The sequence below is a fragment of the Meriones unguiculatus genome, chromosome 3 (assembly GCF_030254825.1).
Source record: "Meriones unguiculatus strain TT.TT164.6M chromosome 3, Bangor_MerUng_6.1, whole genome shotgun sequence".
NCBI lineage: Eukaryota > Metazoa > Chordata > Mammalia > Rodentia > Muridae > Meriones > Meriones unguiculatus.
This window is the reverse complement of record NC_083351.1, coordinates 47320309-47348126: the sequence shown is the minus strand read 5'-3', so window position 1 is coordinate 47348126 and position 27818 is coordinate 47320309. Positions and strand designations below refer to the sequence as shown.

The window sequence follows — 27818 nt, the reverse complement described above, 5'->3', positions numbered from 1 at the left end:
ATCCAGCTCAGTGAGCTTCCTGAGTTTGGTGAGGCACACTCCCAGAAGCTCGCGGTCATCCAGATCATGAACAGAGGACCCATGTCCGGCTGAGCCCTGATGTCTGTGTTTGATTTGCATTTTGCTTTCTTTTCTGTGCTATGTGTGGTTTTGTTTTGCTTTGCTTTTTACAGGGTGAACATACTCAAAATTTCTTTCAAAAGGAAAAAGTTCTTCATACACCAGCGGCAAAAACAGGTGAGTTCTGTCTGTGCTTACTGGGTTTGCCATGTTGTTGGGGCTTCCCCACTCAGTTCCTTGGGAATTGCTTTCTGTGTCCTAGGAAGGAAACACCATGGCCGTTAGGTCGTCAGACCCTGTGGTCCTCTCCATAAGTCAGTCGGTGTCTCTGTTTGGAGAATGAACTTGCCTTAGATTCAGACTCTAGGTCTAGATCCTGCCTTTTCCCCTTAGCAACTGAGCAGGTTCTTTCACCTCCCGTAGCCCATATTACCTTGTTTGTAGAAGCTCAAGTAATGTCCACTGCTCAGGGAACTGTATGGATCAGACAGAAGGTCTGAGCACCTGGCAGAGCCCACTGTCGTATAGGAGGAGGCATCCCACGGCTAAGTTCCAGGGTTGATAGCCTGTTCCTGGGTCTTGTAAGAGGAGTCAGCAGGATCCTAGACAACTCTGTTTGTTTGCTTAGCCACAGCAGAAGGACGCGCAGAGAGAAAGCCAAGGCTCCACAGCCTCAGAGGGAAGGGGCTGGAATTTGAACCGAGGCGCCTGCCCTTGCCACACCACACCCTGTCTTGTTATGCTGCATAGTTGTCACTGACTGTCACCATGTCCCTTTCCCAACTTTTCAAAGATGATATGCCCTTAGACTGGCCCCACACAGAGAATGGACCCTTAGAAACAGGATCACTAAAGCTCCGAGTTCCAAGGACTGGAACCTGGGTTGCCTGCCTGCCCCAGCCCCAGCCTTAGTGCAAGGAGGATCAGGATGCCTATTCCAAAATGTGTGTGAGATCAGAAAACCTAAATGCAGGTAGTCTGAAGGCAAAGCCAAGGGTGAAATTGCTTATGATATATAAGCACTTGAATTCACCCTGGAGCAAGAATGGAGAATCCCCAGGATTTTAACATTTCTACTATCTGCTTGTTTGGAAGAGATGTTCCCAAGCCCGAGCTTTAATTCATCAGCTGGTAGCTACAAATAAGCCCCTCTTGAACTGTAAGCAGGTTTGAAACAAGAGTTTCAAGGACCCCAGATGCCGAGGAGACCTGCATTCAGGTCTTTTTTATTATCACACCCGTGGAGGGTTGACAGTCCTCCTCCAGAATATTCCTGGGACATTGGGGTGTGTCTGAGGTGTCTAGGGGTTGCTCCCTCCCTCTGTCACATCTTTCCTGGTTATTACATATGGGTAGCAAGCTTGACACACTCTTATCATCCTGTGTCTTTACAGTGAAATCTCTACTCTTCTTCCTCCCAGGCTGAATCCAGGGAACATATTGTGGCCTTCAACATGCTAAATTACCGATCTTGCAAAAACTTGTGGAAATCCTGCGTCGAGCACCATTCATTCTTTCAGGCAAAAAAGTTACTACCTCAGGAAAAGAATGTTCTATCTCAGTACTGGACTCTAGGCTCCAGGAACCCTAAAAAGTGAGTATACTTTACAGGGACCATCCATACTAAACTGAGATATTAATGCGGGCTGGTTGCCACTGATCTCTGTGGGCAGAGGGGCAGCTGCCCAGCTAGACCCCAGACTTTAGATCCCCGAATGGTAGCTGAGTCTCTCCAGGGGAAGCTGAGCCCTTGGTACACCTGTTCAGGTACATCTCATATTCCCAGCGTTAGTTTCTGCCCCCTCAACCCTGCTGTCGTCTGAGTTCCCAGACAGCTAGCATTGCATCTGCCACCACACCCTGTCCAATAAAGGACACTGAGTGTCATTCTGCTGCCAGCATATTAGGCTTTTCACAGCCAGAGGCCACTAAGCCAGCCCCTCCCACACAACATTAGTCCATAAGGCACCCCACAAAGATGAACAAAGGTTTCCAGAGTCAGGTGCCTTTGAATGTATTTCCAATAATAGCTACAAAATAATAATTATAATTCATAATTCCTAGTATTTATGAAAGAAACATAGTTATGTTTAATTCTAACAATGAACCTAAGTGCTACCTACAGAAAATAATATTCAAAATATTTAAATTTACACATATATGTCATATGCACATTATAATTTTTAAAATAATGTACATTGAGTCTCTAAATAAAGTAACTGTGGAGCTTATATTTTTGTTTCATTCTAATCCAGCTTTGTATTAGCGGCAGCAGAAATTGTTTATCAAGTTTTTAGAATTTCTAAATCAAAATTGTGATTGTGGCTTTTTCTAAATGGGGCTCTAGTATGAGCTATTATTTGCTACAAAATATGATAAGAATGTTCTATGGCTTTCCTATTACATGTTAGTCTTTAGGTAACATAATGATTTAGTAAGGGGCAAATTGCCTCTGGTGGGGTGGTATTATTTCTTCTGAATGAGCAAACATAGCTTTAAAGTATTTAGCACTTAAATTCTGTCTAGTAGTTGTATGCATTCAATAGTCTACTACTGAGTAGGCCAGAGGGCTAATGTAGTGGGGCTACCCAGGGAGCTGCCTTGTCCCCAGGACGCCATATGGAAGCTGAATCCCCTTCCTGCAAGGTGGTCCCTCTAGGCAGGCAGAGACCTCTGATGAGAGCCGTACCCGAGCGTGATGCAGCTCAGCCACCAGCAATGGTCCCGCCGTCTCCAGAGGTCTCACCTGCTGCTGGACTGACAGCCCAGACAGCTACAGCTGCTGAGGCCGTGCACTCACTTGGGTCATGCCATTCTGGGGGACTTCCCTGATGGAAGTAATGCTAAGCACTCCAGGCCTGGCATCCCTCACCAGGCGCCATCCCTCACATGCCACCCTCCAAGCTGCCTGGAGGACCAGGTCTAGTCAGTTATTTGGAAGAGAACTGCTTTCTTCCAATGAACACATTAATGGCAGCATTGTAACATCTGGGAGGGTGGGCCACACAAACACACCACCAACAAGGAGGCCCCCTGCCATCTGTACTCCATCTCTTTGCACTTCTGTGGCGTAAGAACCCCTATTTTGGTGCTTAGGGCAACAGTAATCTAGTATATCCCAAGATTTATGGCTTAGGAATTTAGGAAGGCTTTACCAGTGACTCTTCCGTTAGGCCTACCCTGTGACACAGGGATTTTTTTTTGACACACAGCTGCTAGTAGCCATTTTTAATTCTCTGCAGACTGTCACTTGATGTATAGAAGGCAGTTTGGGGTATAAGTCATCAGTTTTGTCTGTGTGTGTTTTATTTTTCCTTTTATTGAAAATAGATTTTCCATTAATTTATTTATTCACTTTATATCCTGATGGAAGCCCCCACTTTCTCTCCTTCTCCCAGTCCCACCCTCATACCCCTTTCCTCTGTTTCCCCTTTCTCTTCTTAGAGAAGGGGAGGCCCCCGTGGATACCAGCCCAACCTGACATGTCAAGTCACAGCAGAACTAAGCATTTTTAATCCTCTGCAGAGGGTCACTTGAGATATGGAAGGCAGTTTGGGATACAAGTTACCAGTTTCTTATTGGTACCATCTTTCAGTATACTGTTAATTTTATATATATATATATACACACACACACATACATGCATACATACATACACGCAAACACACTTTTTTCTTTCTGACTCTTAAATTGCTTTTCTTGTTTTTGTTTTTTTACATTTACTTATTTATGTGTAGGGATGGGGTTGGGGCACATGCATGCCATGGTACCCATGTGGAGGTCCAAGAAAACCTCTGAGAGTCAGTTCCCCTCTGTCCTGTGGGTCTCAGGGATTGAATTCAAGTCATCAGACTTGGCGGCAAGCACCGTTACCTGCTGAGCCATCTCGCCATCCTTACTAGTCCCATTCATTTCTCAGATGAGGAAACCCTGGTCCGGCCCAGCCCTAGAGATACTTCTGTAGGTGTGTGTATTGGCTCTGATAGGCTCCATGAGAGAAGAATTTGTTCATGATTTTCCAGGGACAATGGAACAGTTTCAGGTTTCTATTAATAACCTGTGACACGTGCTTTAGGGATCTGCCACATTAAACCTTGGAGCCACGCTGCCTCCTCTTATTTTAATATTGCAGCCTTAATCCGCAGTCATGTGGCTTCTGACCTCAGAGAAAAAGGTCTCCTACCAATGCTGTAATGGATACTCTGGTCAGAGTGGCGGCGGCACTCGCTCTTGTAAACTAGTCCCTGGAGTTCGTTGTATTTTTCTTGTTGTTCTGTTGTCTTTGTCAGCTCGTCTTAGGCCACAAGGAAGTATATGGACTACTTAAGACATCAGAGCATGGTGTAAAATTGGAAATGTCAGGACTGTTACTGCCAACCAGACTTCAAACAACTTGCCAAGTTGATCTGTTCCTCAGGATTTCAGTTCTCTAACTAGAAATAAAATTTAGAAATACCCTTTAGGTAGCACATTCAAAGACTATGGCCTGGGGCTGCTGTAAGCAGGTCCTCAGCTCCTTCTCTGTCAGAGAATTCCCTGTGATTTCCTGGTGATGTATGGCCGCTGAAACTGCTGGTCTGGGTGGCAGAGAGCATGTGGGAGGGTGACTGTGCTTTTGTTCATGCCAGTGGGAGGCAAGCGAGGTAGATCCGTTGATGTTATTGGAGCTGTGCTGCTCTGTGCTGTCTTTGCTATTCTGTTCTCCTCTGGCGTTCCTTCTAACCTGGTAGTCTAGAAGCAGTTCAACTATTTAAAGTAGTAGAAACACAGAAGCATTCTTACCAAAACACTATAAACCAAGCGATAGCCATAACCTAAAGAAAAAACAGACCAAGAAAGGACGTCTGGAGCTAACTGGTTCAGCGGGGAGAGGCACCTGCTGCCAAGCCTGATGTCCTGAGTTCGATCCCCACAAGGTGAAAAGACAACACTGACTCCTGCAAGTTGTTTACGGATCTCCACAAGTACACCATGGCACAGTCCGCACACAGGTACACAGACCCACACAAAATAAACAAATCTAGTCTTTAAAATTTGAAGAGGCCACCCTGGAAACTGAATAGCTGCACTCCTCATAGCCCAGCCAGTGTCACTGTGGCGCTAAGAAATCGCCTTCAGAGAAGGCGCTAGGGAGGCTGTATTTTATGGTGCTGCGCTTGCTTTCTTGTTGGACATAGCAGTGTGGAACGTGACTCTGCATCTGGTTTTTCAGGTCTATAAATAACCAATATTGCAAAAAGGTGATCGGAGGGATGGTGTGGAACCCAGCCATGCGGAGGTCCTTATCGGTGGAACGGCTAGAAACCAAGAGCCTGCCTTCCCGCTCCCCTCCCATCACTCCCAACTGGTATGTCCTCTCTATGCCATACACCAGCAGATACCTTTCCTCTTAAAAACAGAGTCGGCTTTTATTTCTTCCACAGAGATGGCCTAGAGTCAGGACTCCCACATGCTTGCCACGTGTTGCACAAAGAGCCAGTCTCCTGATAATGCTAAGGTGACTTTAAATAACGCTAGGTACCATGGCACACGCCTGTAATCCCAGCACTTGGGGAGGCAGAGGCAGGCGGATCTCTCTGAGTTTGAGGCCAGCTTGGCTACAAAGCAAGTCCAGGAGGCTTCACAGGGCCAAGGCTACACAGAGAAATCCTTCAAGTCCAGTTAGCTGTCCTATCCATCAGACAAATAACATTTCTTGTGAAGAACTTAAAATCCCTCCTAGTAACTGGACATGGTGGTAGATACTTGTAAGGTTAAGCTAGCATTCAGGAGCCTGAGGCCAGAGAATCAAGAGTTCAAGGCCAGCCTGGGATACATGGATCTAATCTCTCATAAATACATACATGCATACATCTTTTCTGCTGGCTGTTTTGAAACGTTTCATTGATTATTGTGCGCCACAGTTACTAGATTCTCAGACATTATCCTTCCTACCTAACTATACCCTTGAAGTGCTTCTTTAAAAAAAGAAAATTAATAAATTGGGGCGGGCCCTGAGGTCATAGCTCAGTGCTAAAGCACACATACAGCATGCACAGACCGTTTTCATTCTACAGCCCTGCAAAATAAACAAATAATAACACCTGGAACCTGAGGCCTGCTGAAATGGTCACCTTAGAATTGTAGTATATGGTTGTGTCTTAAAGCTCTGAGAAGTCCCATGGTAAAGAAGTTAAAAGGATGAAGGATGAAAAGATGTGAGAACCTCCGGGTTCTAAGTTTACCACAGATGGAATAATGTATCAATGCTTTTTCATAAGCATGTTTCAGAAAATAGTCAAGTGAAATTTTCGGTTGGTTATTTCAATAGTCCACAAGGCTATCAGCCATTTTGATGAATGTCGTGAAGCAGAGAGAGGTTGTATCTTGGCTGCACAGGTTTAGCATGGTGGCTTGCAAGACAGGTGGACCTGGACATTTCCTAGCCAAGGTCTATGGGATTGTGGGATATGAGGAGAGGGACCTGCTAGGCACAGGAGGCCACATATCCTAGATAACGGTGATGATGATGATGATGATGATGATGATGATGATGATGATGGCATGTGGGTTTCGCTTACGTGGAAATTGTCAAGGAGGCAGACAGAGCCCCAGATGAGCTCCAGAAAAAAGCTAGAAAAAAGTTACCACAGTACTGGCTTGGCTCTCTTGATGCTAATTATAGATCCTTTCCCAGGAGTCACATGAGCCGTCTTGCTTCCACAGTGGTCATACATTATTGATTGTGGATGAAAGGGTGATTGCAAGTCCCTGAGAGTCCCAAAGAGAAATAGCTGACAAAGGAAATCTGGGAATGCTGTGGAAGAGTGCCTAGGTTCATGTGACACAGGGCCTGACACCCAGGTGCAGTCCCAAATGTTCCATGAACACTGACTCATTTGGCTCATTCTCATGTGAGTACAGCTGAAGTCCAGAGTAGTGATGGGACTTATCCAAGATCACCTGACTACGGCTAATAATGGAAAGCAGGGCAGCATGCTGGTACCCATCACACTACAGGTGTTTGATAAAAAGAACATTAAAACAAACAAGCATCTCCAGTCTGTGCATGTCTGTAGAAAGTGCTTGCTTTGCAAACAGGAGCTGAGTTCAGATGCTAGCACACACATTAAAGTGGGATGTGTGTAGATGCCTGTAATCCCAGGACTAAGAGGCAGAAATAGGAGGATCCCAGGAGCTGCCAGCCAGCATAGCTGGGCTGATGAGCCCCAGCTTCAATGAGAGACCCTGACTCAAAAAATAAGGTAGAAAATGACAGAGGAAGACATTTGACACCAAGCTCTAATTTATACCTACACATGAATGGGTAATGGTGCCTGCATACAAACATAACCGCACATGCACACACTTTTTTTAGGGGGGAGGGGACAAGTCAAGGCAGAGTTTCTCTGTGTAACAGACCTGGCTGTCCTGGACCTTACTCTCTAGACCAGGCTGTCCTCAGATTCACAGCATGCTAGGATTAAAGGCATGTGCCACCACAACCTGGCCATGGACACAATTTTAAAGTCAATTATTCCTTCAGATTCCTTCAGAATTATTCGGTGAGAAGTAACATATTTTGCCTGCTAAACCTGTTAGTGTACATTGTTTAACTGGTGAGAAAAGTTCAGGAGGGTTTGTTATGCCTTGAGCCTTCTAAAAGAGTAGCTTTATCTTAATCGATATTCACTGACCAGTAGCATAAGACAATTTAGTTCTCCCTATTTCTAAGTGGAGACTGTGGTTCTGGAGACCACACCACTTACCTGAATTTGTCAGAGATCTGTGTCACCCTGGCTGGATTCGACTGGATTAAGAATGACCTCACTGGCTCTGACTTAGATCTGGTTTGTTTTGTTTTGGTTTGTTTTGAGACGGGTTCTCATTAATTCCCTCAGCTGGTTCTTAACACTTAATCCTCCCTTGTGCTGTGCTGCCACACCCAGCCTTGGATCTGACTTTCTAATCACCAGTCAGGGCATCCACGAAGAGGCCAGGTCACAAGGTCAGAGCTGACATTGGGTCAAACCTCTGTGTGAAAATTGCTCTCAGCACTTTACTGCTCTTCTCCCTTCCTTGTGTAGGCGAAGTCCTCGGCTCCGGCATGAAATCCGCAAGCCCCGCCATTCCTCTGTGGACAACCTGGCGAATGAGATGACCTACATCACAGAAACCGAAGATGTGTTCTATACCTACAAGGGATCCCTGTCCCCCAAAGACAGCGATTCTGAAGTTTCCCAGAACCACAGCCCACACCAAGAGTAAGGATCACATATTCTCAGTCTTCGTATCTGCTTTGGGCTGTTAAGGAGTTTGCTCCGTCCTTGGTAGCCATTGAGAGGAGGCAGGAGCTGGTGCCACAGGCGCCCTCCTGGGATAGGAACATAAATCCAAACACCTGTCTAAACAGGAGACAGCCGGTGTGCTGCAGCTCAGAGAACGACAGGTGCTGCCCTGCATGTACCTGCAGGGCTTGTGCCGGCCTGCCCAGGGCACAGGCAGAGCCCAGTTTACGATACTTCTGTATTGCGCAAGTACAGCCTCCAGGGCATTCTCACTGTGATTACCCTGCACCCCTTTAGCTTGACCACCCTGTGACCTTAGTCATCAGCACCACAGTGACACCCAGGAGCCTTCTCAGAACAGCAGTATGCCCTCCTCTTTATTTTAAATTAGTAGTGTAAAGAGAAAAACAAAACAGGGCTACCAAAATGGCTCCACAGGTAAAGACACTTATTGCCAAGTCTGTTGATCTGAATCTGATACCTACATGGTGGAAGGAAAAACCCAACTTATGCCAGTTGTCCTCAGACATGTACCTACTTGCACACATACACACACACATTAAAAATTTTTTGAGTAGGCTTTTTTGTTTTGTTTTTGTTTCTTTTTTTTTTTATTTTTTTTTATCAGTTACATTTTATTAACTCTGTATTCCAGCCGTGTCCCGATCCCTCATTCCCTCCCAGTCCCTCCCTCCCTCCCTCCCTCATCTCCACCGTGCCCCTTTCCAAGTCCACTGATAGGGGGGACCTCCTCCCCATTCATCTGATCCTGATTTATCAGGTATCTTCAGGACTGGCTGCAAAGCCCTCCTCTGTGGCCTAACAGGACTGCTCCTCCCTTCGGGGGTGGGGAGACCAAAGAGCCAGTCATCGAGTTCCTGTTAGAAATAGTCCCTGTTCCCCTCACTTTGGGAAACCAATTGGTTACTGAGCTACCACAGGCTACATCTGAGTGGAGGTTCTAGGTTATATCCATACATGGTCCTTGGTTGAATGTCAGTCTCAGAAAAGATCCTGTGCCCAGATATATTTGGTCCTTGTGGAGCTCCTATCCTTTCCCCATCAGACTAACTCCCCTTCTTTCTTATGATTCCCTGTACTCTGCCAAAGGTTTGGTCATGAGTCTTTGCTTTGAAAACACTGCTAGTAAGAGTCTTTCAGATGCGCTCAGTAGACTCCTGTCATACGTTCAATGCAAATCCCATCTGTCTTTCTAAATGAGGATTGATCATCTTACCCCATGTCCGCTCAATTGATTATCTTTTTTAGGTGTATAGATTTCATTATGTTTATCATATCTTATAGGTCTATATAAGTGAGTATATCCCATGTTTGTCTTTCTCCTTCTGGGATATTTCACTCAGAATGATCTTTTCTAGATCCCACCATTTGCCTGCAAATTTCATGATTTCCTCCTTTTTGATTGCTGAGTAGTATTCCATTGTATAAAAATACCACAATTTCTGTACCCATTCCACCGGTGATGGACATCTGGGTTGTTTCCAGGTTCTGGCTATTACAAATAGAGCTGCTATAAACATGGTTGAGCAAGTGTCCTTTTTGTGTACTTGAACAAACTTTGGGTATATACCTAGCAGTGGTATAGCTGGGTCTGGAGGAAGCACTATTCCTATTTGTCTTAGAAAGCGCCAGATAGCTTTCCAGAGTGGTTGTACCAGTTTACATTCCCACCAGCAGTGGAGCAGGGTTCCCCTTTCTCCATAACCTCTCCAGCATGTGTTATCGCTTGAGTTTTTCATCTTGGCCATTCTGATGGGTGTAAGGTGATATCTCAGGGTCGTTTTGATTTGCATTTCCCTGATGGCTAATGAGGATGAGCATTTCTTTAAGTGTTTTTCTGCCATTCGATATTCCTCTGTCGAGAATTCTCTGTTTAGCTCTGTTCCCCATTTTTTAAGTGGATTACTTGGATTGCTGCTTTTCAGCTTCTTTAGTTCTTTGTATATACTGGATATTAGTCCTCTGTCAGATAAAGGGTTAGTGAAGATTCTTTCCCAATCTGTAGGCAGTCGTTTTGTTCTGATGACGGTATCCTTTGCTTTACAGAAACTTTTCAGTTTCATGAGGTCCCATTTATTGATTGTTGCTCTTAGAGCCTGTGCTGTTGGTGTTCTGTTCAGGAAGTTGTCTCCTGTGCCAATGAGTTCTAGGCTGTTCCCCACTTTTTTTTCCAATTGATTTAGGGTATCTGGTTTTTGTTTTTGTTTCTTAAGACAGGGTTTCTCTGTGTAGCCCTGGCTGTCCTGGACTCGCTTTGTAGACCAAGCTGGCCTAGAACTCAGACCGCTTCTGCCTCCTGAATGCTGGGATTAAAGGCGTGTGTCACCACTTCCAGCAAAAGTAGGCCTTTTAATTTTCAAATGTTTGTCAAGGACAGTTTCTTCTCAAAGTGGCCACTGGTTTGTGGTTTGAGACAGGTGCACTAAGGCACCTCTTACTTTGGCTTGCGGTATGGGCCACTGAACATCTGGTCTTTTACAGTATTCGCTTGCCCTAGGCTTCATGGAGCCCAGACTTGCCTCTGTGTAGCTGAAGATGATCTTGGTCCTCGTGTCTTCTCCTTCCAAATGCTGGGATCACAGACATGTGTCACCACACTCAGTTTGTATAGACTCTTCCTAAGTGACATTCCCCTCGTTGGTCAAGCCTGGGAAAAGTATGTCTGTTCTGAATGACATTCTGAGTCTTTCAGTTAGTCAGTAACAACTGTTGCATCTGCCCCTTTTGCCTTAATCATCAGAGAGCTCAGAGCTGCTCAGCTCTTAGACTTAATTGCATTTGCTTCCCCTGACCCAGGTGTCTAGTCCTGTCTCTTCGTTCCTCATCGTACTATAATTCTATCACGTCTGTGTGTTTGATTTGAGACAATCTCAGATCATATTTTAAAGCAGATAAGACACAGATCATAAATCCATACCTTTACATTAAATCATGATAGGAAAGGATAAGGCATTAGGAGGTCAGTCTTAGCCGTTGACTATTTGAACCATTATACCCCAAATAATGGCCAAACCCAAGAAAGGTAATATCTCCCTATTGGAGAAGGATTAGCAAGCAGACACTTTACTAACTGTGTAAATGTTTACCAATGAGCCTTCAGGCATTAAGTACACCCTGTGTGTGTGATAGGCATTCACAGGTGAATTGCAGGTCTCCCCACTTCCATGCAGGGGGGGGGTCCCTGCCCACAGCAATCATGGCTTTCAGTTGATCTGCATTTTTAACACCTCAGCTTAAATGATTCCTGTGATCATTATTCCTTGAGACCTGAACTCCAGGGTTCTTTTGTTGACATGATCACTGCCTTTCCCTGCAGCTTTCAGCCGAAGTAGATGCATGTGAGTTTCATTGCATGAACCTGTGGCTGTGCAGGCTATGAGCAGATCTAGAAATGCAGGGCGGGAGTATGGAAGATGGCAGTTAGAACAAGTCTGAGCCATCCATGTCCCCCAGACTCTGTTAACTTGACACAGGAGAAAAGAGGGCCTGGATGGGAACCCCATCCGAGGGCTTGGGGAAGCTCACACATGCTCTCACTGATGATGGGACTGAAGAGCATCTAGATTTGTGCTGACTAGTCCAGCAGCCACCTATCACGGGCAGCTGCGTAGATTTAAGCCAACTGAAATAAGACTGTTCAGCAACTAGGACATACACATGCATTTTAAGCTCGAGTCACCTGGGTACTATCTCCCCTCCCCTCCCCCCCACCCATGGGGGTCAGCAGGTGCTTCCCATTCCCATCGTCCCAGCTTGCTACTGAGATGGCTCTGCCATTCACTGAAAGTAGAGCAGACCCCGGGAGTCAGGTTTAGGATGTGGCTTACCAGTGAAGTACTTGCTGCCTGTCACCCAGCTGTACAGTGGTAGGGTAGGTGGGGAGCCTCTGGGAGCCTTTGTGTTTCTGTGCCTTCATGACTCTGGTCAGGACCAGGTACAAGACTGTTGTCTCTTGCCCAGTGACACGTGGACGTTTAAAAGAGCTTCATTCCTCCTGAGCTCATCACCATACTTGACACATCCTTGCTGGTTGTGGAGAAGGGACAACAAAATGGAATTTGATAAGGTCCCTCCAGGCCTGCTGGGTCAGTACTATGTCATCAGCCTTCACTGTCACACTGTGGGGCTCTGTGGCTTTGGAGAGCTGTCGGAGTTGGGAAAGGCAGGGCCCACACAGATTTTCCCACAGCTCTACAGCCACAAGGGGGTTAGCATGGCTAGGCTTTGATAGTCAGGTCTGTGGGTCACCACCCGTATCAGGCTGTTTCCATTGAAACTCTTGAGAAAGAAGAACCATTTAAAATCTTCTTTGTTGGGCTCTGTTGAGTTTAATGATTTTTCTGTCCTGTTCATTCCTTACATTGCATGTTGATTCTTTGAAATATCTTCGTGAGACCTTTCCTGTAAGGTGACTCACCAGAGCACTTTTCCTTTTGCAGCCCAGGATTCGGAGAAACAGATGATGGCATTGCAAGGGTGTTCTTGACAGCGCAGGGAGTGTGTTTTGTGGCTGGGCTTTGTAAGTGATAGATGGTTGGAAAACCAAAACCCGGGTCCCCTCGATGGCATCAAGGACCCCTTCTCACTGGAGGGAAACTATTCTTTTCTGGGCTTGCTGAAGCCTTAACACCTAGGGCTGGAGGAGGCTTTATTTCCCCAGGCAAGAGATATATACAGGCTGGTCTGAACTTAATTGAGAAGAAACTCTACCGGTAACACTGTATTTACAAAATGTTTAAGAAGCGTTTGACATGTTTTCTACAGCAGATTTGTGTTAAGAGTCTAAAAGAAGCATTCTGTCAAGGAAATCGGAGGAACGAGCTCACAGACAGTGAGGGGAACCTTTTGAAGAAGAATTAAGTGTTCTGTGCTCATTCAAAAGAGAGAAGAAAGAAAAAGAGAGAAGAAAGCTTAGCTCCATCAGCCCCACCCCACCCACCGCCACCCCAGCAGCGCAGGGAAGGAACATCAGGCCGGCAGATGAGTCACTTGCTGGTTTGTTCCATATTTATAGCAGTGCTGCAGAGTTTATGATTATAGTTTTGAAGCCTTGGCAGTGTGCTCTGTGCCCAGGCAGGCTGTGTGCTTTTGTTATTCCCAGCACTGTTTTTTCTTTCTCCTTGCTTCTAGGGGGAGTTCAGATTCTGGCATAGAAGTAGCTTTTCTTCATGGTAAAAACAAAATCCAACATTTCCCATCCCCTCATGCACAAATCCAAGGGAGGAGGTGTGTCTACAGAAGTGCTCTCTCCCAAAGCGGATGCTGGGGGAAACGGGTAACAGCAGCTCAGGCTCGCATCCCGGAGACTCTGTTGGTGTTTCTTTGTTATAGTTGTTTTGGGGGGTTCACCAGCATGGTGCCCCAGAGGCTCGCTTGCTGTCTTAGTAACTTATTGGCTGTTCGTTTCTTTCCTAAAGGCCTGTCCTCTTCCGTAGGACACAAGATAGCTCTTACATTCGTTTTATAATGTATACTTTGGAAGGGACCTTGGGGAGGTCTTCTCCATCTAAAACCACAGTGGAGGAGTTCCTGAGGCCCATCTTCTGCAGCCCTGGCAGTGACAGGCAGCCCTGCAGTGTGGCAGTCTGTTGTGCTGTTAGGCATCCACAGCCTTAATCAGCTGCATGTCCAGTGTCATGAGTCCTGTCCTGGTCACTGGGTAGGAACTAAACATGTACAGGTTTTCTTTTTTCTCATCAGGACAAGTGTTTGTGCAACATTGACACTGAATTATGTATTGTAGGTATCCTGAAGATGACTTTTAGAAACACATGAGAGTGTGCATAGATAAAACGAAAACATCCGAGCATTTTATATAAGCGTATATTTATATAAGTGTCTGCAGTGGGTGGTGTCCTGAACTGCTCCCCTGGGCATACTGAAGGACAGTTGTATTTTTCTCAAACTGTACTGTACTTCCCGATGCTGACCTGGCATGCAGGCCCCTGCCTCTGGCTCTCACAAAACACGCCACATTGCCTTCCAGGTCTCCTGGCAGCCCTGCCTACTTTTCTTTAAGTCAAGCGGTCTAGTTCTTCTTGCCACCTTCTACCTTTTTCCTTGTCTACCACCGTTCTCTGGCAGCACATTAGGCCCTTATCAGAGGACAACGCAACACCAAATGGGAGAGAGGATCTGCTGCTGTCGAAGGGTCTCTTCAGGGAACCAGCCAGGGACAGGGTTTTGTTATGTGTAGGTGGGGTGGTGGTGATGGCCATTATCCCTGAGCCAGACCAGGTCTATGGGTAACACCCACAAGAGCCTGGAACCTCCCAACCTAATCCCTGCTCCTGATCTTTGTGCTGGTGCTGTGGCTCCCATGTGTCTTGGGGAGGGACCATTTTCTCAGAACACCCTAGTTTGTACTGCTGGGAACCTCAGTCTTACTTCCTTTTCCGTTCTCGTCCATGTGGTTAGTCCTAATCTGCATTCCACCCTCAGGCATCTTTTGAATCAAAGAAAGCATCACACGTGAGTCTTTCATGGGAAATGGTGCTGTTTCTCATCTCTCCAACATTGCAGCTCTTCAGAAAATATGATTCCCTCATAACTTTTGTTTCTGGTCCCCTTCACATCTGTAAGTCCTCAAATGTCTGACAGTCTCTCTCTCTCTCTCTCTCTCTCTCTCTCTCTCTCTCTCTCTCTCTCTCTCTCTCTCTCTCTGCCTCTTTCTCCCAGGGACGAGGGGTGTGCCTATCTCATTCTGGCTGCTGTTTCCCAGGAGGTGGAGACAGGTCTCTTGGTATTGCCTACTTCCTGTTCAGAGAAGGCTTCCCCCTACTCCTTTCTCAGTAACCTCTGTGAATCCACCGTTCCATGGGGCTGTGTCTCCTCCCTACACCCTGCAGCTCCACAGGGAACCCTGACCAAGCCAGAGAGAAAGCCATGCCATTCTGACACCTTCTGTCTTAGCATCCTCGTGATCTGCCAGCTTGGCTTCTCACCATTCTAATTCTTCCTTGAGTCTCTGTCCATCCACCCTGAACACCAAGCAGAACGGCACTGTACACTGCAGGGATGAACCCTTTGTGTTTAGATGATCGGGCCCAAAACTAGCCACTTGTTCATTAAACCACTGCTCGCTGGTAAAATAATCTCTCCAGCCTTACTTAGAATATAGGCAGAGGTGTGAGCTGCCTTAGTGTGTCAATGTTTGTAATAACTACTGCTCACCCTTTTAAAATAGAATTAAAGTGCTTTTAGATTTATTAGATTTTCAGCTTACGAGTGTCTTGCCTGCATGTCTGTGCACCGCGTGTGCCTGAAGCTCACAGAGTTTATAGAGCACTGAGTCCCCTGGAACTGAGGACATAGATGGTTGTGAGCCGCTATGTAGGTTCTGGGAACCAAACCCACGTCCTCTGGCAAGAGCAGCGAGTGCTCTTATGTGCTGAGCCTCTCTCCGGCCCCATGCTCCCTGCTTTAGATAGACAGATAGATCAGAGAATTTTGTGAAGTTTTGGTTTTGGCTTTCTTTTGTTTTGCTTTTTGAGGCAGGGTCTCTCTGCATAGCCCTGGCTGTTCTTAAACTCACTGTGTAGACCCGTCTGGCTTTAGAACAGAGTTTTATGTAGGAAGAGAAAAATACTTTGAAACCCTGTGAAATAAAACTCACGAATGAAATTTTAAAACATATTCGCTGATAGCATTTTACTGAAAGTAGCCTCCCCCCCCACACACACACAGACTTAGCAGATGACAGCCAGTTAACCTTCAGACCAGATTCGTTCCTTCCACACATCTGTTTCCACACTGGTCTGCCGCTGAATATTCTGTTCAAACAAATTAAGACTGTGAATCATTGTGTGTGAATAGGTGCAGATTTTATATTTAGAGTAGGCCAATTTAGGCTGGGGGTGTAGTTCGGGGCTTGTTTACCATGTGAGAGGCCCTGCATTCTCAACAATGAAGAAAAAAAACAAAATGAAACAAAGACCCTTCAGCCCCCGCCCCCAATTTTAACTTGCTGGGAGACAGAAGTATCCATTAAAGAACAGTCTATAGGCAAGGGCCTGGAATAAAAGTTTCGTGAAAGGCCGCAAGGAGGGAATCGAGGAGTCTGTGAGGAGAGGTGGTCCTCAGGGGCCTTTTACAGGCTGCTGTGCTAGTGACAACGCTTATCACTATATAGCCCCTGGCTGTCGATAATTCTTTAAGTGATGCTCTGTTCCCTGGCAAATTGAAATTAGTGGGTTCCTGGCTGAGTCCCAGCTACTTAAGAAGCTGAGGCAGAAAAATCTCTTGAGCCAGAAATTTAGAATCAGCCTAGGTAACAGCTCCCATGTTAAAAAGTAAGGTGTTAAAGCGGAGCAACTCCACATATTTCCCCCTCAGCCTTCAAAACAGCTGGGAGAGACGCTGCTCTCAATGGTCACCGGTCCTCCCTGCCCTCCTGCTTTTTACCCCTAAGTCAGGCATCATCATATTTAGCCTAGTCCATGGGTAGCCTAAGGACTTGTGCAGAAATGCTCCGGTTCCAGGACCCCCTTTGCAATCTCAAGATGCCAACCCCCAACAGCCAGTGATAGTACTCTGATAGTACCTGATTTATTAAAACCTGTCCTCCTCCCCCACAATGAAGGAGTCTGTCTGAAAACAACCCAGCCCAAAGCTGCCTGACCCAGAAGTCATCCAGTTCTGTGTCTCCGTCTTCAAATGCTCCAGGCTCCTGCTCCCCAGATGGAGTTGACCAGCAGTTCTTAGAAGACTACCACAAGGTGACCAAAGGGGGCTCCATCGAAGACGCCAGCCAATACTACTGTGATAAGGTGAGGGCCTTCACGTTCTGCTGCACTGGCTCGAGTGGCTCGGTGACCCGCTCTCAAGGGCAGGCAAAAGAGAGGTTCTGACTGGGAGAAAATATCTCGTCACCAACCACTGCAGAGGGATATGATATAACCGACCCTCTCACCCGTTTTCTAGAATGATGATGGTGATGGCTACCTAGTCCTGATCCGTATCACACCAGATGAAGATGGAAGATTCGGGTTCAATCTTAAGGTATGCTGTGAGTATGCGTTACTTCCTTACGTTTTAGGTAATGGAACCGTCTTTAGGTGGATTTTGAATTTCAGTCAGAAATCTGCTGCATACCTACACGGCATTAAAAAAAAAAAACCAAAGCAGACTCACTTGGGACTCCAGAGGTAGCTCAGTTGGTAATGTTTTTGCCACACAAACATGAGAACCTGTTTTCATTCCCTGGAGTCTACCCAACAGAGATGGGGTGGTACTGTACTCCTGTAACCCCAATACAGGGGAGCAGAAGCAGATGGACCCCTGGGGCCTACTGGCCTGTCTGGCATAATCGGCAAGTTCTGGGCTAGTGAAAGACCCTGAGGAATGAGACCCCAAGGTTGGCCCCTGGCCTACAGCCATACACATGTGTGTGCACACATACCCATACACACACGTGCACACACTCATTCAAAACTATTCAGGACCAAGAATGGGCCTTGTCTATTGTACAACTGCCGGATACTAAGTGCTTGCTGTGTGCCTGACATTTGCAACACTGTACTAGATTGCTGTCATCTTAGTGAGCTCTGAGCACAGGGACAAATGCCTGTGACTCCAACACTTCAGAAGAGGATTATGCGTTTGAAACCTGTCTAGACTGCATATCCAGTTCGTGGCCAGCCAGAGCTCTGGAGACCTTATCTCAAAAGGAATGCAGAAATAAGTAAAGCATGCAACAATTGTCAAACATGAATGAACCCTGAGGCTCATGAATCTGAGTGTGTGGCTGGTGAGGAAATGTAGCCCACAGCCCACCCAGGAGGGATTATTTAGAGAACCCTATAGCCCTGCTAAACTGACAAGCGAAGGCAGCTAGCTCTTCAAGTTGCTGGGCTGCTATGTCTTGTGGGTCCCTCTAGGCAGCAGCTACAGACTGCCACTATGGGCCAGCACCCATCTGTATGTGTACATAGCATTACTGAAACAGGTGCTGTTGCACTCATTACAGCCGCAGGGATTCAGTGGTGGAGTTACGTGCCTGTCCCAGGGGACCCTTTCCCACACAGCTTAAAAAGCTATTGAGGAAGCATCTAACTTCCATCTCACTCGCTCTCGCTCCCACCTCCTCACTCCCCCACTCCCCACCACACTCCTGTTCTAGAGTGCAGCGGGCAGACTGCCCCTGTTGGCTACCAGCCTCTAGCATATCTTACACACCCCATTCTTCTCGGCAGCCCTCGAGGGCTCTGCTCACATGGGAACACTCAGAACGCACATGGCCCTTCCTAAAGCCTTGTGCCTCCTCCTTTTTTGAAGAAGCAAGCACAGTCCTTTTCCAGGAAATGTTGGGTCCTCCAAGGGTGTCTTCAGTTCAGGTGATGGGGATGTCAGGATATGCTTCTGAGCAGAGTTCCGGCTAACTTCCAGGTAAAGAGGGCTCAGTAGTGTGCTCTCTAATTCCATAGTGGGTCCCTATCCCGTGATTGGTTTTTCTGTAGAACCTTCCCGAACTATAAGACTCACATGAATTATATCTACATATCTTTGCTGGCAAAACTTCTCAAGTGTTTTTTTTTTTTTCTTTTTTTTTCTTTTTTTTTTTTTTTTACTTAAAAAAAAACGTTTGCAGGGAGGAGTGGATCAAAAGATGCCTCTTGTGGTCTCAAGGATAAACCCGGAGTCACCTGTGAGTAACCATATTCCGTGTTAGCTCCTGGGTTTGCTTTCCCCTACCTCAAGCAAGCTTTTGTTTCTACTCCCCATCCCTGGGTGTTTTGGGGATTTGGTTTTATTTGATGGATTGAATGGTTAGATGACCAGCCGCTCACTTGGGGTGATCAGGAGTAGCATGTATGTGGTCATACAGACACAGACAGATGGAGACAAAGAGCAGAGCCCCTCTTCACTGCACCGTGCTGTGCAGAATTGGCCCTGACACTGCACATAATGTCACTTTGTGATATGTGCAGGGCCAGGCCTGTAGTCCTACTTACCCTGGATCTGTTGGTGACAAGATCCTTGGATGATCTGTATGCACATTGAGCTTTGTGAAGTTCTACTCAAGTGAAGGAAACTGAGGCAGTTTGCTTTCTGCATGCTTCCAGTAACACTCTTTTGCATCTTTCTTTTCTTTCTTTCTTTTTTGGGGCTTGGGGAAGTGTTCCACACAGGGCTTCTCTGTGTAGCCCTGGCTGTCCTGGAATTCTCTCTCTGTAGACCAGACTGGCCTCAAACTTAGAGATCCACCTGCCTCTGACTCCCGAGTGCTGGAATTAAAGACATGTGTCACCACCACCTGGCTTTTCTGTTTTTGTTTTTGTTTTGTTTTGTTTTGTTTTTTCTTGCTGTGCACCTATTTAAAGTGTAACATGATGCATTGCCAAGCCTGCATGGAAGGGACAGATGAGTGTGCCGGCTGTCTAACCTGTTTTCTCTGTGATGGTTTGCCTACAGTAAAACACTGCAACATGCACAGGTAACTGTGCCTTCTCAGAGGGGACCACCTGGGCAGAGGGTTCACCCCTCAGTCCTTCTCACAAAGCCTGCCGCTGGGGCCTGGGAAGGTGGCTCAGTGAGACTAGGGTTTGGATCCCCAGCAGCCACATAAAAGTAAGGACCAGGTGTGATGGCCACCTGTAATCCTATTGTGTGGAAGGCAGACAGTCCCCTCTCCAATGCAAGATGGCGGATCAGCCAGCACCAGGATTAGTGAGAGACACTGCCATGGTAAATGGGAGTGGAACATAATCAAGGAAGACAACTCTTTATGTCTGTGTGCATGTGAACACACACACTCACACACATAGAGTATTTTTTTAATTGCTGTTTACCAGTTGCTTTTTGTTTGTGGTTTCCAGGGAGTGAGGAGGCTTGCTTTCTCACAACATTTTATTTATCACCTTGCTGTACAGTGGTCTCTGCCCCTGGTGTTGGTCTGACAACAACATATTTCTCCCTTATAAAACAGATAAATGCTCATTCGTACTCTGGCTCAGCATTTTCAAACAGTATATCCAACAAACAGAGGGTTGGAGGCATCAAGAGAGTCATTCTGATCAGCAATGCTGGCTCCTATGGAAAAATGACTTCAGTAAACTTAGCTTACCTGTCCTGAGGTGTCTCATAGCTTATGTTCTGAGCCACTTTAAGATCCTCCTCCCAGCCACAGTGTCCACCTAGCAGCAGCTATACACATGATGACAGTGATACCCAAGGGAGAGGAGGTAAATTTGATCGCAGTCTCAGGTGTCTGGGATCAGAGAGAGGCAGCTTGCTCCTTCCCCTTGAGGCCGGTGCCATGGTAACGGAAAGTCGCTTCCCTCCACCAGGCGGATACCTGCATGCCTAAGCTGAACGAAGGGGATCAGATCGTACTGATCAATGGCCGGGACATCTCAGAGCACACTCATGACCAGGTGGTGATGTTCATCAAAGCAAGTCGGGAGTCCCACTCGAGAGAACTGGCCCTGGTGATCAGGAGGAAAGGTACCTAGCTGTTGGGGGCGGAGCCACAGGGACACCACCAGAGAGGAGCGGCATCTTGTCTGCCCAGTTGCTTTGTCCTTTGGTTTCCTGAGACAGTTCCCACACTGTAGCCCAGGCTCTACTCCAACTTAGCGGCAGTTCTCCTGCATCAGCTTCCTGGATGCTCCAGTTATAACCTTGAAATTCCATCCTGGGATGCTTGCTATGTTTCCTACAGTAGTAGTCAGTGTTTGAAAGTGAAGAATTTCTTTTTTTTCTTTTCTTTTCTTTCTTTTTTTTTTTTTTTTTAACAACTAGAGTTCCAGGCTTGTCACTGCCAGAAACAAACAAACAAACAAACAAAAAATAAAAATTTAAAAAAAAAAAATGAAGGTCTGTCTGTAGGGCTCTGACTGGTCCTGGCTAGGCCTTTGGGGAGAGGCAGCCCCAGTACCCCTTTACAAAGGCCTAGAGCCCCCTTAGTTCTTCCAGCCCCAGCCCAACAAGCTCAGATTCTACTGTTAGTTTGCCTGGCGCTGAAGGCAACTAGTTAGGTCCTGTCTTATTTTGTGTGTTTGGCCTTGTCAGGGAGGCAGTTCTGATCAGATCCCTGCCCCCACCTCCTACACTAAGAGGAAGCTCCAACTTAACCACTGTTTGTCAGATATAACGTAAGCATAGGTAGCCCAGTCTCATACTCAGGAGGGGGTATACTGTAGGTATGTGAATAATAGTAGATGCAGTTACCATTACCATTACTGTTTTAATATACTGAGCTGAATACCCCCCAAGGAGATATTTGGCTCCCATGCATCCCTGCCCTGACACCCCACCCTACAAATTCCAGCAGCCTGCTGGAGCTCAGATGCTCTGTGGGAGTTCAGCAGCAACAGGACAGACACACTAGAGAAGTGTGTGTTGTGCTGACCGCTTTATGGTGGCATCCCTTTAGCCCTTGTGAATCACCAGAGCGCAGACAAATGTCGAAAAATCAAGAAACAAAGCCACAGGGTGGGGAAAGCAGTTGCCTCACTGCCACATCCATCATCTGTGATACCCTGGGTATCCAGGCCCACAGGAAAGGCCACCTCTCTTGGCCTGCTGAAGGGAAGGAAAACCTAGCATGGACTGTTAGAGACCCTGTTTTCAAGCAACTATGATGAGCGTAAACATGGGTGAAATATGAATTGATTTAAAGAAAAATAAGTCAACTAATTTAACACAGAGGGTTGCAAATTTGACGGAAACCACATAGCACAAGAACAGCTGATTTGCTGTGGCCGGTGAATGTGGCCTTTAACGTCAGCTGGCGCTATGGGCTGCATTCCTGTGACCTACCGGACAGGCTGGGTGACTTTTGGACAAGCTTTTAGAATGGGAGGCTCTACAGCTGACTCAGAATTCTGAGGATTCACTTCCAGTGTACGGAGAAGTTCAAAGGTTTTTAGTTACTTTCTCCCTTCCTCTTGTCTTGAAAGTAGGGAGCCATTGAAAACTCAGCCCACAGAGGAAGAGGATCAAGGCAGTCCTGATGAGAATTGATAGGCTAGGGTCAGATAGTAGGGGAGGAGGATAGTGGGGGAAGTGGGAGGAGGGAGGGTGGGACCACGAGAAGATGAGGGAGGGGACTACAATCTGGATATGAAGTGAACAAATTGTAAAAATAAAATAAAATATATATAGAAAAAAGATAATTCAGTGAGGGAATAATTTCCCTTTCTGTGTTACATGGAGAAATCAGAACTGATCCTAAAGTGTCAAATTTAGGAAAAGGAAATAAGGGTTGATAATGGCTTCTGAGGTGAAGTGTTGTATAAGGCAGAAAAGGGGAGGAGAGGCAGACAGTGAGAACTGGAATTCAATCTCTGTGGTGTTTTGATAAAATGATAGATGTCTCTATCATTGTTCACATAATGCCCATGTAAAAAACAGGGTGCATTATCGCAGCATATAGGAGGCACAGGCAGGACCCCAAAACAAGCAGCTAGCTTGACTAGCCAATTCATTGACTCTAGGTCCAAATGACAGACTGCCTTGGTATATAAGGTGGTGAATGATGGAGGAAGACACCTGATATCAAGCTTTAGACTTTCCACGCACATATATACAGACACACACCCACAGAGAGTTTGGCATGAAGGGAGAAATTGAACTTGAAGAGGTGGGGCTGGTGTATAGAGATGTTAGCACCAGGGCTAATCCTTTGGCAGGGTTGATCTCAAATTGAAAAAGAAGCTCCTGAGGGGAAGCAACAGCAAGATGGGACAATGAGATACAGCTCCACGGGGGGAAAGGCACCTAGTGCCAAGACTGATGATCTAAATTCAGTCCCCAGGACTCCTATAGGTGGGAGAAAATCTACTCTGTTATCCCTGATGTCCACACATATGCTCACATACATGTACAAATGCACACAGAATGATAAATAGAAACATAATTTAAAGTTTTTGTGAAAAGAGAAGGGCAGTGGTAGTGCACACTTTAAATTCCAGTACTGGAGAGGAAGAGGCAGGTGAATCTCTGAGTTCAAGGCCAGCCTGGTCTACCTAATGAGTTCTGGGACAGCAAAAGCTACACAGAGAAACCCTGGATAGGTGGATGGATGGATGGATAGATAGATAGATAGATAGATAGATAGATAGATAGATAGATATAATAGGCAGATAAAATTTCTGTAAAAAGAAACTAAATTGTAGGGAATTGTGGTATCACTGGGAAACTTGGGTCCTCCCGATGTACCTAGGAGACTGCCCATGTTAAACATGCCAGATGGGAACCAGAGAGCAAACAGTATCTGTATGTCTTTTTGAGGCCCTGGAAGCTGAACTTAAAGCCTCACATGTTACAAAGTCTCTGTACCACTAAACTGTATTCCCAGCCCATTGACTCTTTAACAAGTTCGTTCCCATGCCTTACCTTTGGCTCATAGCCTAACCAGGGTCACTCACCTAGAAGTGCCGTTGGGTACAAGTGACACCCATGCACTTGACCATTCAATGCGCCAAGTGGACCACTGCATGTGCTATCCTGGGCCGATAAGCAAAGTGACCAGCCCAATGCCCTGTCTGTTCTTTCTGTTTCAGCTGTTCGATCACTGGCAGAGATCAGATCAGAAGATGAGCTGAGTCAGCTTTTCCCAGAAGCCATGTTTCCTGCATGTCCTGATGGTGGGAACAGTCTGGAGGAATCCATGGAGCTACTAAAGAAAGGTCTGGAAAGCGGTACAGTGCTGATCCAGTTTGAGGTAAGGGGGTCCCAGGGCCTGAGTCTCCACACAGTTACTGTCACTCACGATCTTCTTCTGGTGCAGCTGAGCAGGAGGCGGCAAGGCTGGAACATGGCCCTGTCTCCTTGGCCAAGGTGGCTCTGGCTTGCTGGCCTCAGACAGCAGAGTCTGTCAGTGAGGAGGACCATAGCAGCAAGGCTTATCCTCCTCATGTTTTTTTTCACATTGATGGGGCCACCTCTCAGGCTCAGAGTGATGAAATATCAGGTGAGGGACCAGGACCTCTTCCTGGTGTCCAGCTCTCCCACTCTTCCAGCAATGGTCAGTGGACTGGCTGAGCATGGGGGACACTAAATCCGCAGAGCTGCCAGCAGGAGCTCAGAACTCCATAGGAAAGAAAATGGTCATTCGCAAGATGGTGGCATGTCAGCACCCCACCCTTAGCTACATTTGAGAACTTAAGAGAGTTGGCATCATGCCACAGAGGAGTCTGTCCTGTTTGTCCTGGTCTTCGGAGTCTGTCCTGTTTGCTCAGGAAGGATAATGTGTGGTACATGGGGTAATACCTCCTATCTGCAGCAGCTCCCCAAGAGGCCTTTCTCCCTACCCCCTAAGGCAGAAGACGCCCTGCTATTATATCACTTTTATTCCCCACTAACCAAATGAAAATAGAATGTGTTCATCTTCCATGTGTGTTTGAAGCTAAAAGAAAGCAGTTGTTCATGCAAAAAAACAGATACATGTATGGCACCTCAGTATGCTGGAGTCTAGGCAGAAGGGTCACAAGTTCGATCCTAGCCTGAACCACATAATAAGACCCTGTCTCCAAAATGGGCTTGAGGCAGGGAGAGTAAAGAAAGAATAAAAAAGAATCTAGTAAAAGAAACTAGATCACAGTTTCAACAATGTCATAAATGGTCTAGGCTCTTAAGAATAAGAGCTTCAGTGGGATTCAGAAACAGATCAGTAACATCATTTATTAGAAAAACCCTGGAAAGGAAAAAGACAAGGAAAGGTGGGCAATGTGTCAAATGTATTGACTACAGAGTGACTCAGGAAGAAAGTGTAGTGTAGCTGGCAGATGAGAAGGAATGCAAACCAGAAACCCTTAAGCAAAAGGCTTGCCTTACGGTAGCCTAGGGCCCGGGATGTAAATTATGCTAGAGCAGGGTGAGTTGATCAACAGCAGAAAGAACCCAATAAGAGAAAAAGGTGGTTGACTTTTCCCCTTCCATCTCCACCTATAAAAGATTCTTAGGTTTTTTTTAATTTAACTGATTGTCTGGACAGATAACATAAAAGTTTGCATCTTGTGGCAATGAGATTTGGATAAGAAACGGCCTCATGAACACTTCAGAATAATTGAAATAAGGCTTCAAATCCAGGCTCAGGCTGCACAAGTTTTCTCCTTTTGGTGTTGGGTATGCTGTGAAATAGGAGATGCATCAGTGAATTATTTGTTGATTCAGCCAGTGTGTCTGAGGTACTTTGGGAGCAGGAGGGAGGCTTCTAGCTGCAAAGAGCTTGCTGCCTTATGTTGGTATATTTAAAGGGCTGTATATTTAGGGGGTTGTACCCAAACAAGAGAGGTTAAGATTTTATAAGTGTTCCCTGGCAGCTGATTCTCAACTCCAGTTGAGCTGAGAATCCACAAGGAGGCACTGTGGGCTCTCCTTGGGAACACTTGAACTGTGCTCTTGGCTCAATTTTGGTGTGCTTTTTACATAATGGGCCTTCCCTAAGTTCTCCCTGCAGTGATTTCATTGGCTTCTAAAAGTCTTCTAATTGTATTTTTCAAAGGGTGAGCCTGTAGCCACTTGTATGGAAATTACCTGGGGAGTTGTAGACATGGCCCACAGCTACTAACCAGATAACCTAAGGACTTCTGTGTGTTGGGAGCATTGACTTATTATTATTAGTGCATGACGTGCAAGTAGGCTTGTGCACAACATGCTTGATGAGGTCAGAGGACAGCCTTGTGAGGTCATTTCTTATGTGTGGGTTTGGGAGATTGAACTCAAGTTGCCTAACTTTCACACCAAGCACCTCTATCCAGTGAGCTTCCTCTCCAGCCTTTGAGGCATCAGTTGATCCCAGAGAGAAAGGTAGAAATAGTATCAGGCCCCCTGTGCCACTACTGCCTCTCCCAGCCCTCATCTGAGATTGTAGTTAGAGGGCGCCTATAGCACTTGTACATTTGGGGTTTACGCTTCAGTCTGCTACATTTATTTCATAGTCTAGGAAGCTCCTCTGTTCAGTAATATCTTACTGAGTTCTAAGATACTGACTAGATAAGTGAGGTCTTGCTCTACACGGGGGTGTCTGTGATCTCAGAGCTCTCCTAGTGTCCCTCACTGCCCCTCAAGGAGCCCTAGGCTCCCAAGAGCATCATGCGAAACCACCATGCCAGGGTGGGAGGATTGCTTTAACACTGCCCGAGCAGAGAGACCCAAGGGAAACCATACCAAACAGGAAACCCCAGGAAAAGGCAGCCTTGCTGTGTCAAGGGCATCAGCTCCTATAATTCTCACAACACCCTTGTTATGTGTGGTTTCATCCCAAAGCACGCAGGACAGAGGAGAAGCTCAGATTGAGGGTGTGCTCCAAGGCTCACAGTAGAAATCACAGAGCCTGATGGTAGCCCGGGCAAGAAACCAACACCTTGAGCTTGTTCTACACAGGATTAAGAAACTGAGATGTTTGTGCCTATGAAGTTGTTATTGGAGGCATACATGTCAACATTATCTAGGACACAGTCTAGCCACATACAGACAGCCTTTAAAATTCTGGCTCTGTCCCTTACCCCCATCTCTTAACCCCTCTGGCTCTTGTCTCCCCAAGTGTAAATTGGCTGTCTCCTGAATTGATTGTAAGGAGTGGATGAGATAAATGCTTAATGCATTATCTGGCCATGCAATAAGAACACTATAAAAATTAACAGCTGTTATTATCCATAAACTAAGAGATGCTTCAAGAGCATGCTCAGCCCGCATAAGGTATCATCGCCGGGCACTGAGCTTGGTGCCCTAGGCTGTCAATTCCAGAGTTGTGGCTGTTCGGGTCCTCCCATCCTCCGGGACCTTGACAAGTGGGCTCCCCTAGTGGTTGCTGAGCTCTGTGGACAGATGCAGAAAGCGACCCTGATTCCCAGCAGGCACCATGGGGGGTAGTCTGTGGACAGATCTCCCCATCCTCGCTCCTGTAAGGCTTATTCTAAACATTTCATTTTTTCATTGAGGGAATTTCCTCATCCTTGTCTGTGTCCTCAGTAAACAAAGGCATTTGGTCCCCAGTGTAACCGAACAACAATAATAATTAGCATTTCAAAATCTTCTGAGTGCTTCACTTGTTACCTGCCTTAAGTGTCACATTTTCTGGGAAATGGATGTGGCAGGAGTTGTTAAAATCAGTCTTTAGATTCTTTCGGTGCCAAAGACTGAACCTAAGACCTCTTCAACACTCAGCACGCCCTCTGCCACAGAGCCTCAACCACAACCAGATCATTCTTTTAGAAAGGGAGGAACGGAGGCTCAGAGATGTTAAGGAACTCATCCAGTGCCCACACCTTGTCAGGAATGACCTAGAATTGTCCCTGTGGAAAATGGAAATCTGGGGCTAGAGAGATGGCTCGCTGTTAAGAGCACCTACTGCTTTTCCGGAAGACCCAAGTGCAGTTTCAGCACCCGTGTTGGGTGGCTCAGAACTTTCTGTAACTCTACTTCCAAGAGATCTGACTCTTCCTCTTCTAGCCTCTTCATGCACCTACACTCCTGTGTGCAAATCATTACACACACACACAACTAAAAATAAAATTAATCTAA

The 27818-nt window shown here is 46.3% G+C and overlaps 1 protein-coding gene across 5 annotated transcripts in view; it reads left to right on the top strand.

Annotated features, from left to right (window-relative positions):
* The window catches only part of Ptpn3 (protein tyrosine phosphatase non-receptor type 3), a 153981-nt gene that overhangs the window by 98458 nt on the left and 27705 nt on the right, over positions 1-27818 (top strand). For all 5 annotated transcript variants that reach the window (XM_021628093.2, XM_021628105.2, XM_021628101.2 and 2 more), the window contains 9 exons: positions 174-237; positions 1482-1654; positions 5273-5407; positions 8127-8303; positions 16930-17116; positions 17271-17348; positions 18937-18993; positions 20636-20792; positions 23855-24015. In XM_021628093.2, the coding sequence (XP_021483768.1) occupies positions 174-237; positions 1482-1654; positions 5273-5407; positions 8127-8303; positions 16930-17116; positions 17271-17348; positions 18937-18993; positions 20636-20792; positions 23855-24015 (1189 nt within the window). The remainder of the gene's footprint in view (positions 1-173; positions 238-1481; positions 1655-5272; positions 5408-8126; positions 8304-16929; positions 17117-17270; positions 17349-18936; positions 18994-20635; positions 20793-23854; positions 24016-27818) is intronic.